We start from the raw sequence: 12507 nt of genomic DNA on the forward strand, positions 1-12507 counted from the left end.
TGATTTTAAAAAGCTCTGCCTAATTAACTGAATGCAATGGTTGATCTGATCTGTCATTTAAATGATGCACATATTTTAAAGAATGTAATTAAATATTTACCTGGAATGTCTTGTGTTATTAGCACTTTAATGTTTCATTGAGATATTAGGAATTGTGATGCGGAGAAATATAACATTAACAAACATGTTAACATGCAAGGGGAGGGGGACAGATCAAGGTGGAGGCAAACACTTTCTTTGCTCATACAGCTAGGTCACAGATACGCAGCGCAGATGCCGAAGCTTCATAAGTGCACGTGCAAACCCAATTCATATTCTACATGTAATTTAAGTGCTTTGCTTTTGTTAATCTTTTCTACATGCCTTTTTGTTCAATCAGATTAAATCTATTGTTTCAAGTAATAGAATTAATAATAATCCATAATGAATGTGATGGCGGATAATGCTCTAGCATGCCTTTATGATAAATTAATGGCTTGCTCTCACCTGGAAAGTTATTCCAGTTATTTAAAGAGGAAGTATGTGGTTTTAATAGTGTGGAGGCATTCAGTAATGTTCCGTGAGAATGACTACACTGGACTTCTGGTTTTATATTTCTGCTTCTTGATTTAAGCACTCAAAACAGTATCCAAGGAATGGATGCCAACTATTTTTTAGCAGTGCACATTGCTGGGGAAAGCACCATTCCGTTGCATTTAGTTGACAAATTGTGGCTATTCATCAGATAACAAGATTGTCCTGTTCATCTGGTATCTTCTCAGTTCCTTCCTTCCAAAAATTGAGAGCCTAGGAAGAGCCCTGCTTGATCAGGCCAGAGACCCATGCAGTCCACCATTTTTGTTTTCAGTGGTCAACCAGACGCACTTGGGAAGCAGGACCTGAGTGCAACTGCGTTCTCTCCACCTAGTAGCTGTTAAGCAGAGGCATAAAGACTTTGAGAGTGGAGATAGAACATAGCCATTGACAGTCTTATTCTCCATTAATTTGTCCAATCCTCGTTTCAAGTCATGCGAACTGGTGGCCATTTCTACCAGGGACTGCTTCTCTTCATATGACCCAACCTTGACCCTGCAATCATAAACGGAGGCCCTTCTTCATGTGCCTTCTTTGCAAAAGTTCCGGAGGCTGGCAACACAAGAACAACAGTGACTCCCTGTTTGTTGACTGCTTTCCCCAGGGAGGTTCAGCTGGTGCCTTCATTATTAAACACTTTTAGGGTGCCAGGCGAAAGCACAGGTGTCAGGCCTGTGACATCTGATGCCCTTTTAAAATGTGTTGTGGATTTTTGGGTTGTCTTTGTTTTTATTATGTATTTTGTAATCTTGTTTTGTATTTTTACATTGTAAATCTCTCTGTGATCTTCGGATGAAGGGTGGTATACTACCAGTACTACTACTAGTACTACTACTACTACTACTTATTGTGGGAGAAAATTCCATAGTCTAACTATAGGTTAGGTCATGACTTGTGCTCAGCATAGTTCTGATGCTGAAGGTGCTTCATCCATTTCCCCTGATTCCTCAATCCTTCTGCAGCTTTCTGTGAGAGACCCTCTGGAACAGTGTGAAAGGCAGCCCTGCAGGTTGCAGAGGGAATGAGGAATTGGTGAAAATCACCACCCTGCCCCCTTCCTCCAGTGGGAAGCTCCTGCTGCATTCTGGGTCTCTGGATTCTGGTTCCATTTATGCAGGTCTGAAGGCATCCCTATGTTTTCTGAAAACAGCCATATCGTGAGGCAGAATTGTATTCAGTATCTACTTGTCAGGGAATGGTAAGCTTTACTCAAGAAAATGGGGAAAGTGTTACATCCCCTTCCTGGGTGCTGAGGGCCCAATCCAAATCCCCTTCCCCCCTCATAACGGCAGTTTGCTAAAATTTTAAGAGACACCCAGGAAATGCAGATCATGGATCTCTGTCATCTTGCCTGGTTAAGCCCCAAGTGACTTTTCATAATAATATAACTCAGGGTCATCCAACGAAGCAGAACAAAGTGACAGACAAAAGAAAGTACTATTTCAAAGCACATAGTTAAGCTGTGCAAGATGTAGTGATGTTCACTGACATGGACAGCTTTGAAAAGGTATTCGACAAATTGATAGAGGTATGGCTGTTAAAGGCTGCTATATTACATCCTTGATCAGAGGTGGTAATGTTGAGGGTCACAGGCAGAAGAGTACCCTTGTACTTGTGTCTGGTTTTCAGGCTACCAGGGTCATCTGGTTGGCTACTGTCTGTCTGTCTGTCTGTCTGTCTGTCTGTCTAGACAAGACAGGCCTTTGGTATGATGCAGCAGGGCTTTCCTTAAATTCTCATCACAAAACCTCATTCTGGCAGTTAAAAATTATTTCAAAACAATGTAGAGTCCCTTTAAACTACTAGTAGCACAATGCAGCTGGGAGGAGTTGTGCTCTTGGCTCCAGTGCAATGCATCTAACACAAACATTTAGGGATAGGATGTTTTCTCTTTGCCTGCTTTGGTATGCTGTTCTTCATATGTTATGATTTGATATTAAATATCACTGGGAAAAAATAATTCACTAGAACTTTATAGTTATGCTTAAAATTAAGCTTGCTCTTAATTGCTTTGCTGGACGTCTGCCTAACTAGAATAGTCACAGGAGATTCTCAACACATTTTTAATGAGCAGTCAGGCAAGCATACTCCAACGCGCTTTAGTATGCCACAAAGCACGTAATGGACTCTGCCTTAAACAGTAGAGTTGAGGGACTTCTGTTTCTTCTCTTGGGCCCTGACACAACCTCAGAACTGCCACAATGTACCCTGAGGCACATGATGCACTGTCTCTGACTATCCACAAGGAACACCAGGTTGCATTCAAGGTACAATTGGAAGCAGCCATTCTGCCTCCCTTCTCAGGTGGCCTAAGTCAATAAAATTAGACAACAGAGCAAGCTGTAATGAAAATAACTCATGTGGAAACATATTGTGTGCCCCCCCCCCCGTTCTTCCCTTCCTCACTTCCTCTCTTTATTTTATTTACAAAAAGAGTAGCTTTCCATTAGAAGCCTCCTCCAATGAAATAAGCATGAGAGGTGCAATTTTCCGGGGAAACAAACGTTTCTGTACCCTCTTCCATTTTTGTCAAGGAGAAGCATGTACTTGTAGAGCAATAATTAAAAATTCCTATAACCTTTTTCATCAAAAAGGTCTTAATAGCAGTTTAGCATATGTAATTAGTTAAGCCTTGCAGCACCTTTGCGAGGTGAATGCTATACCTTCCACTTCCCAAAAGGTGATTTTCTGAGAGTCATAAATCAGGAATGAAGGACAGAATGCAAAGTTTTTAACCTCCTTGGTTCATGCTACAAATTGCTTCTTTGCATTGGCAGAAATAAATCTTGAAAATATCTGTAACAACAGTCTTAATATTCTTAAGTCAAAAGGAAATGACAGATCAACAGTACAGCTCACATTTTGAGCTAAACCTTCTCAAGAGTACCTCCCAGGCACTGGAATATTTTATTCCCATCGTTGTTAACCTCCCAAACCTGAAAACTTGTTGGAAAGTTTCCAAAAAAGTTTTTGAGTTTCAGAAAGCTACCCTGAAGAGTTTCAATCAGTTGGATTTGCCAACTGACCAGCAAAAGACAACAGCTGGACTTCCTCTCTCCACTCGGTGACCTCTTTAAAAATTCTGTACAGTGCATCTTAGTTTAGCCTTCCCCAATCTGTTGCTGCCAAGACATTTTTGAACTCCCAATCCTCATCAGAATCTGACAACTTGCCCAACTGCCAGGGTTGATGGGAATTGTATTCCAAAACTTCTGGAGTACATCAAGTTGAGGAAGGCTGCCTGAGTGAATTGATTGTTTTTGTGGTTGATTTGACTTCTTGGTTCCACCCACCCAATCACTGTGCCCCCTCCAGGTATTGGGATTTTAATATTTATTTCTTTAAAGAGTTGGCAACCCTGAAAAATGCATCTGGTGAGTTCAGGGCGAAGCTGAAGTTTAAGTTCTTTAGTGTCCCAATTCAGCAATTTGGTTCATTGAAACACAGGATTCCTCAGCCTGCAAGTTTCTCGTTTTTCTTTTATGAGGGATGCTCTCCAAATCAATTCATCAAAAGTGATTCATGAAGGGATATTTCTTGCAGTTATACAAAATAACTTTTATATAGGGAGAGTATGCTTTATTTGCTACGTAGCATTGTCAGTTTTATCCTTGAGCCTGTGTGGTTTTGCGCTAGGTTTTGAATTTCAACTTTAGTCAGTGACTTCCAGCCACTTCTTAAATGTCTCCTGAAAGACTGAGTGACTAGAATAATTTTTATGTGCAAACCCTCCGGTTCCTGAGGGTCCAGTTCATTTCTGCTGTGAATTTAAATGAGTTAATTTAAGTGGTTGGGTCAGAAGCCACTATCATTGTAGTAGCCCTGTGCCTGGTTCTTAATTAAAGGCAACAGGAGATTAATTTGAAACATTAATTTAAAAGTGCCTATACAAAAGGAAAGAATTATTGCAATAAAGCCTAAAGAACTTTTTTGTCCCTAGATGTAGAAGACAGAACTAGCTCAGGGTCCTGGGGGAACGGAGGACATCCTAGTCCATCCAGGGTAAGTATATCTAATCTTTTTTCTCTTCCTCACCAGACTTCCTGTGTATGTAAATTTAAAATCTAAATGTGAGTTTTACACCTGATTGCTTAGGAAAATGTACATGCAAATTTGGTTACAGAGCATCATCTTCCCAGAATTGCTTTTTTAAAGATTCTTATCTGATCCCATGGTTGAATTTGACAACTGCTCTGTTCCTGCTAAGAGGGAGCAGGGAACTTCATTAAAATGACAACTTCTTCTTTGCCTTGCTTGTTGCTATCAGCCCTTGTTCCATTGCTGTAAGTTATCTCTGGTCTGTAAGCTGTGTTTTCGGTAGTGGTTGACTTTTCATTTGTCGTAGATGGCTTTCCAGATGTTTTTACTTAGCAGGCACAAAATATGTAAGACACACTCTGGGCATCTTGCATTCTAGGAGATTTTCAAGCACAATATTTTGCCTTAGTCTTGATACCATTATTATGATTATATAAGGTGTATATAGATGGTTATTAAAGCATAAGTAAAAATATCGATAGAGCCATTGTATAATACAATTAGTACAAAATAGTTAAAGTTCATGTATCTGCGTTTATTCTTCTACACCCAGACTAAAAGGGTTCTAGAGGGAATAATAATTGTCTTTGAGCAATTTTATTTGTTTGTGACACAATGGCCATTACAAAGCATGGGAATAATGCAAGTAGCTACAATCACAGATTGGTAGCGTATCTACACTCCTGCTAGGAGAAACACTAGGGAAGCAGGGACAAAACATACCACTAATTATACCACTAATAATTATCAATTCAAACTGAGATTAACAGCAGCATCAAAATACTATTGCAGGTGGTCCTCTTTGTAGTCTTCAGCAGACATCATTAGAAGATTGTGGTGGTTTTTTGTTTTTTTTTTAGCTGCTACCACATAGATGGCAACCTTGTTTGCAATGATTTTATTGTGGTCTGCCAACAGATCAGAAATAATATCCATCAGGGTCCAAACAGCTCTTGCTCTCAAAAGGTCTCCCCTAAAAAAACCCAAGCTTTGAGAGCTCTATACAAGGAACAGTGCAAAAGGCAATGTACCATATCCTCCACCTTTCCGGTACCACAGGCCCATGTCTGCTGGGCATAGGGAATCCCGTTATACTTTCCCCTGAAGGCATTGTTTGGAATTAATTGTCTATCTTGCTTCTTTTTTGTCTCATCCATATGTAACTCTCAACCCCAAAGCTCCCCCCCAAAAAGCTATAACTTATTCAGCTACATGTGTAGCACACCTTTAGAGCCATTTCCCATGATGTCTCTGCGGCAGTAAGAAAAGTGAGAACTGTTCTTCAGCATCTATTGGGATGCTTTGGCTACAGCCAAGAGATGGATCTGGTTTTCATGAGTTTTACAGTAATGTTATTGCTGTTTCGATGTAAGCTACCTTGTCTATTCCACTTGAAAGATAGGTGCATGCATGTCCGTTGCTCAAAGGTATTTCCTAGCAACTGTTCTAGGGCTTCGCCATCTTTCCCCCCCAGTTATATGGTTTTTCAGTATGGTGTGGTAGTGTATTATCCCAAGTTTCTGCCTATCAACCTCCTTCTGATGTGGAAACCTTTATAGTCCAAGGGCCATATTCCCTTGAAGGCAGTTCTTCTATGGGCCACATATCAATTGAGGGTGGAGCTAGTACCAGGAGGAGGGAAAGTGGGTGGAGCAATAAATGCAGATTTTACCTTTGTACAGTTGGCTAGTTTCAACACAGGACCCATACACACACCCCACACCCAGTATCTTCCACTTTTCCAACTCTATAATTCTATGATCCAGAGATTGAAGAAGGCACTATCAGAGTTCAAGGACACATTCCAGCCAGGCAAAAACCAGTCCGGGTTTGAAGCAAGGCCAGTGAGGAGAAAGGGTGTGGGGCTTCTGGAAAGTTCTGAGGTCCAGATTGAGGCCTGGAGGGGGTTTCATTAAGCCCTTGGACTTGAGATCCCCACCTTTGACTTGTGTCGTGGTCAAGCCAGCTCTGTAGACTGTGTAGCCTGTATATGGAAGTGTCTCTCATTTATGTCCCAGACACATTTTGGAATGGCTCCCCAACTCTTGCTGCTGTTCCTCAAGGAGGTTAAATATTTGCTTTATTTGCTAACAATATTTATATCCTGCCTTGCAATGAAATATCCAAGGTGACTTAAGATCAATATGAAGTACACATACTATGATAAAAACAGCAAGGAGAATCAATATTAATAGATAGAAATGATGGGGTGGCGGGTGGGGGAACAGTGGAAGAGAAACCAGAACTAGGTGTCTCTGTCACTGAATCTTCTGAGCAGTAATATAAACACTTCTGCGTTAGAGCTGAAAATTCTGTTTGGAGAGACATGATCCTGTGGGAGCCAAAAGGTCTACTGGGAATAATCCCCTGTAGTCTGACCTTTTGGCCAGTTCAGATTTCTGGACAATTGTGGTATTTAAGGGGGAAAAGTAGTCTTGTTCTGTTAGTTTTTCCCTATTTGTGCTAGTTACTAGATGCAAATTACTCCTTTGTCTGCTTGTTCTATATAACCCCTCACTATTCCTAACTTGGATATAATTGCTTGTATTTTCTTTTACACATAGCTTACATATTTTGTGGACACACTCCAGCTTTCAAAGGGATGACCAGTTGTGGTGTTTTGCCAGGGTTAAAGAGATGATACCTGAACCTTCAAGTTAAGGACATTTTAAAGAGCTGGAGATATCCTCTCTCTTTGACACTATGCTCCTAACTGCAGTCTTCAAAGCACTTTAGGATCTTCCAGCTTACTATTTTGCAAGCCATTACTCCAGCTGTCAAGTTTGACATTCAAGTGCATTATGTAGATGAGGTGAAGCTGTCTCTCCTGCTTCTCATATTACAATGCTCACACATTCATTCCTATTGGCAGTAAGCAATAGACTCAGGAAATACATCTTAGTAGTATCAAAATTACTAATTCTTATGACAGTTGGAGGAGATTAGAACAGTTGCATTCCCCACCCCTCAAAAAAAGAAAAAAGCCCAACACTCATCTGACTGGTGCAGTTGGTTTATGCCTCCCACTTTAAAGCACTGTGTTTTCCAAGATACACAAGGTTTGAACCAAGCAAAAGAATGTTTCGGGGTCTTTAAAGTCTAAAGTAGCACCATTGTCTATACTTCAAAATTCTTTCTCTGTGATAATTTCACCCCATTCTGAAAGGCAAATGTGTTTCTTTCTGTTCAATGTGGTGCTGTTATGCACGTTTATATCACGCTTAAGCAAAGAACGTCCTGAGTCGTAAAGACAGCATAAAGATCTTATAAAACAATATGAATTAAATATATAAAATACAACTCATTCAGACAATAATATGCAAATAATAATGTCTAGTTGAGGAACTGCAAGGAAAGCCAATGCTAATATAAAAGTTTTTAGCAATATTGTGGTATCATCACTTCCGTTGCTATAAAGAACCGCTTGTCAGTTGTCCACCTAGTTCAGCACTATCTGTGCAGCAGCTCTTAAAATCTTCAGGATCTTCATGGGCATCCGAAAAAAGTGAAATACCTGGGGGTAAACTTAACATCTAAGAATCTGAATTTATTTAAAGACAATTATGAAAAATGTTGGTCAGAAGTAAAGAAAGATTTAGAAACATGGTTAAGGTTGAAACTGTCCTTGTTAGGTCGAATTGCTACTATTAAGATGAATGTATTGCCTAGAATGCTATTTTTGTTTCAGAACTTACAAATTCTGGACAAGATGGATTGTTTCAAGAGGTGGCAGAAAGATATATCAAAATTTGTCTGGCAGGGCAAAAAGCCCAGAATTAAGTTTAAGATTTTAACTGATGCAAAAGATAGAGGGGGATTTGCCCTGCCGGATTTAAGATTATATTACGAAGCAGCAGCTTTCTGCTGGCTGAAAGACTGGCTACTTCTTGAGAACACAGACATCTTAGATTTGGAAGGATATGATAATTGTTTTGGTTGGCATGCATACTTATGGTATAACAAGGCAATGGTGTACAAAAGTTTTAAAAACCATATTGTTAGAAAAGCATTATATAATGTTTGGAGCAGATACAAAGATCTACTGGAAACTAAAACTCCCAGGTGGTTGCCACCAGTGGCGTAGCGTGGGTTGTCAGCACCCGGGGCAAGGCAAGTAATTTGCGCCCCCTAACCCATGGATTTGCGCCCCCTAACCCGTGGATTTGCGCCCCCTAACCCTAACCCCCAGATGTTGCGCCCGGTGCGGCCGGCCCCCCCTGCACCCCCCACGCTACGCCACTGGTTGCCACCAATGGACGCCAAGGGGGTGAAAAAACTTAATATGGATTCTAAATGGCCAAAATATTGTGAAATCTTAGAATATGAAGGTGAAAGGGTTAAGCTTCAGAGTTATGAAAAACTAAAGTCCAAAGCTCGAGATTGGCTGCATTACTACCAGATAAATGAGACATTTAAAGAGGACAGGAAAATAGGATTTCAGAAGGAGAGGTCAAAGTTAGAAACGGAACTGTTAGAACCCAATACTAAGAATCTGTCAAGAATGTATAATTTGCTGCTTAAGTGGAATACACAGGAGGAAACGGTGAAATCAGCTATGATTAAATGGGCACAGGATATCGGTCATGACATTATGTTTGCTGACTGGGAACAGTTATGGACCACTGGTGTTAAGTTCACGGCATGTAATGCCTTAAAAGAAAATATAATGAAAATGATCTATAGGTGGTACATGACCCCAGTCAAGCTTGCAAAAATTTATCATTTGCCCAATAATAAATGTTGGAAATGTAATGAGAATGAAGGTACCTTCTATCACCTATGGTGGACCTGCCCGAGGGTGAAAGCATTCTGGGAAATGATTTATAATGAAATTAAGAAAGTCCTTAAATGGACATTTACTAAGAAACCAGAGGCTTTTCTCCTGGGCATGGTTGGCCAATTGGTGCCAAAGAAGGATAGGATTTTCTTTATGCATGCTACTACTGCAGCAAGAATTCTTCTGGCAAAGTATTGGAAGATGCAAGAACTACCTACTCTGGAAGAATGGCAGACAAAGGTGATTGACTTCGTGGGATTGGCAGAGATGACCGGCAGAATTCGTGACCAGGGGAAAGAGGCAGTGGAAGAAGACTGGAAGAAATTTAAAATATATCTTAAAAACTGTTGTAAAATTGAGGAGTGTTAAGATGTCAAGGGGTAAGAAGCAGAGAATTACAGCTGTAACCAACAAATTTATGGGAATTTAATGAAGGGAACTAAATGGATAAATTGACTAAAGGGTTGCTAAAAAATTCTTTCTAAAATAAGGATGCAGCGAAAGGGAGGTATGGGGAAGTCGATTGAAAGAAGTTACAAGAAAATAAGATTAAGAATTTATTTATGTTTGATTTGTTTATGTTTGTTTGTATTTTGTGATGTGTTTGTCTTTTAATTATGTGTTTTAAAAATTGAATAAAAATTATTATAAAAAAAAGGATCTTCATGGGCATCCCCTGGGGGTGGGTCAAGAGGTTAGTTTACCCAGATGAACCATAACCTCCAGATTCCCTGCTTTCATTTTTTGAAAGAAAGAAAAAGTTTCTATCATCATACGTCATGAGATATGAGGCAGAATATGCAAGCCCAATTCTTCTTATTTGTTTTGTGAGAAACCTTGCTATTCACATCCTGTAAGCTCTCAAAAATCTACATATCCAAGATGGCCCTGGCTAATCTGGATTAATTTTATAAACCACTCTACTCAGATTGCAATTACAAAAGTACTATGCCCACTTTGTGTTGCTTTTTCATAGTAGCTGATACTGAAATACAACCAGGTTGTATAAAAAGGGGATTAGGAGCATGAGCTGGAATCTCCTCTGTTGATCCATTGGACTACAAACTGTCACCAAGGAGCAAGAACAATGCTGACACCTGGTATTGTTACTGCTGGAGAGAAGGAACATCCCCAAAATTTTCCATTTAAATCCCCTTTTCAACTTAGCCTCAGTGAAAGCCATATTTTTTCCTAAAATGCTTGAATTTTGGAATTGTGGTAAAGGCAGTTGAGAAATCATTCTGAAGGGGATTGGAAGAGAATCTACATTCTTGCACTTTGGCTGTAATCTCCCCCCCCCCCCCTTTAGAAAACAACAACACATTCTGAAGTAAAACAGAAAATGCAAATATTATATTTGCTTTAATTGGCAAATGTAGTTATAAACATTTCTTCTTTCAGTAGTGATATTTGCTGTGCAGAATTTAGTATAACAAATTTTTCATTCAGCGAAAACCAATTGGTGCAAAAGTAGAATGGACTTCTAAAACTAACCTGATTGCACACGGAATCAGCACATCAAACCTCTGAAAGAATTATAAAATAGCCAGGAGGAACAAGTTAATTTCAGTCCAGCCAGTGTTGCAGTCTGAAGTGCCTGAAATAGAGTAACTTGAAAGTTTATCTTTCCTTAAATAAAATATGCAACATTAACTTGTAGAAGTTCTCATTCTTTGGGACTGCAACACAACATAATTCAATCCTTGCCACAGATTTGAAAATGATAACATTTTTACTGGCTTGTAGCCTAGGAATTAGCAAAGGTATGGACACAAAATTTTAATGTATTGCTGACAGAATAATTATCTGCAAATGTCATCAGTTTCATTGGAAAAGCAGTCGTGCTTTTCTAGTCGTAATATACGGGGGGAAATGTCTCTAAAAGATTGGAATATGTATGTTACACTTAAACTGTATTTGTTTCCAATTTATTAACAGAACTATGGAGATGGAACTCCTTATGAACATATGACAAACAGGGACCTTGGATCACATGACAATCTATCTCCTCCTTTTGTGAATTCCAGAATACAGAGTAAGAAAAAGACTTATCAAAATTTGTATTACGGCTTTGTGTTTATAAGTACGTGTGTGTGTGTGTGTGTGTGTGTGTGTGTGTGAATAAAAGAGAGTTCTCTATTTTTACAGTGTTTGAAATCTGTGTTTCCAGTAAGTTTGTGTTTGATTGTGGTAGTTACCAAATGTTTTCCATAAACCATTCCCAGCAGTGCCAATTAAATGACTTGGTAAGGTACCCTGCAATGTCCTCAATGTAGAAACAGTGTATACATTTTATAAGCATTTTCAGTTGCGTGATGTGCTAGTTTACAAATTACGTACTTTTCAGCAAATCGTTGGCATTGCAAAATGAAACAAAAAAAAAGTACGCAGCGGTTAGTTGTCTCAATGAAAAAACAATTGGAGGTTAAGCTATCAGCAATCTGAAAACGTTGTTTTCTTTGGATAACAGTGTGAAGTTGCCTGCAGGGACTTGTAGTCTCTGGGCTGTAAATTTCTACATTAAGGCTGACCATGCCTGCAGCATGCTCCTCTTCTGACAGCCTGTGGTATTTGGCAAGTGTGTGCCCTCACAGTTGGATAATGCTCGGCCACTATCATTCTGACTTGCGAAGATCTCTTTCTGAATCTACAGCAATAATTTTGGCTGTCAGAAGAAAGTCTTTAATTACTTGCAAGTGCAGATAGCAGCCTTCCTTTAATCACATGTGATAAATGAGTTCTGTTAAGATAAATATATGATGTAAAAATATTAGTAATCCTTTTTCCCTGGCCAAAATCACACCGTTCTCCTTCCACTTGTCAATGAACTAACTGAGATGCCTTAGTTTCAAACAACTGAACTTGAGCCAAGGAAAGCACTGAGTTGTAACTGCGATATATCATTCTGGGACCAATATATGCCCCTGAAATATTCCTTGCCTTTCATTATTAGGAAATATTTGTGAGTTGTTTAACATGTGAGACAGCGTTGAAGCTTGCAGTAATGTATATGTTAGTCACACACATGCAACGTAGTTACAGCAGTTCCAAGGGGTTGGCGTGAGCCAACAAAAGCAAGGAAATTCTGACCCTCCCTTCTTAACTCACACTATTAGGTT

The 12507-nt window shown here is 39.5% G+C and overlaps 1 protein-coding gene across 16 annotated transcripts in view; it reads left to right on the forward strand.

Annotated features, from left to right (window-relative positions):
- The window catches only part of TCF4 (transcription factor 4), a 343442-nt gene that overhangs the window by 103572 nt on the left and 227363 nt on the right, over positions 1–12507 (forward strand). For all 16 annotated transcript variants that reach the window (XR_014161417.1, XM_081881482.1, XM_081881470.1 and 13 more), the window contains 2 exons: positions 4514–4575; positions 11327–11423. Coding sequence is in view for 15 of the 16 variants with exons in the window: in XM_081881482.1 (XP_081737608.1) it covers positions 4514–4575; positions 11327–11423 (159 nt within the window). In the remaining variant the exon portion in view is untranslated. The remainder of the gene's footprint in view (positions 1–4513; positions 4576–11326; positions 11424–12507) is intronic.

Source organism: Podarcis erhardii (genome assembly GCF_964252035.2).
Source record: "Podarcis erhardii genome assembly, chromosome: 11".
Classification (NCBI taxonomy): domain Eukaryota; kingdom Metazoa; phylum Chordata; class Lepidosauria; order Squamata; family Lacertidae; genus Podarcis; species Podarcis erhardii.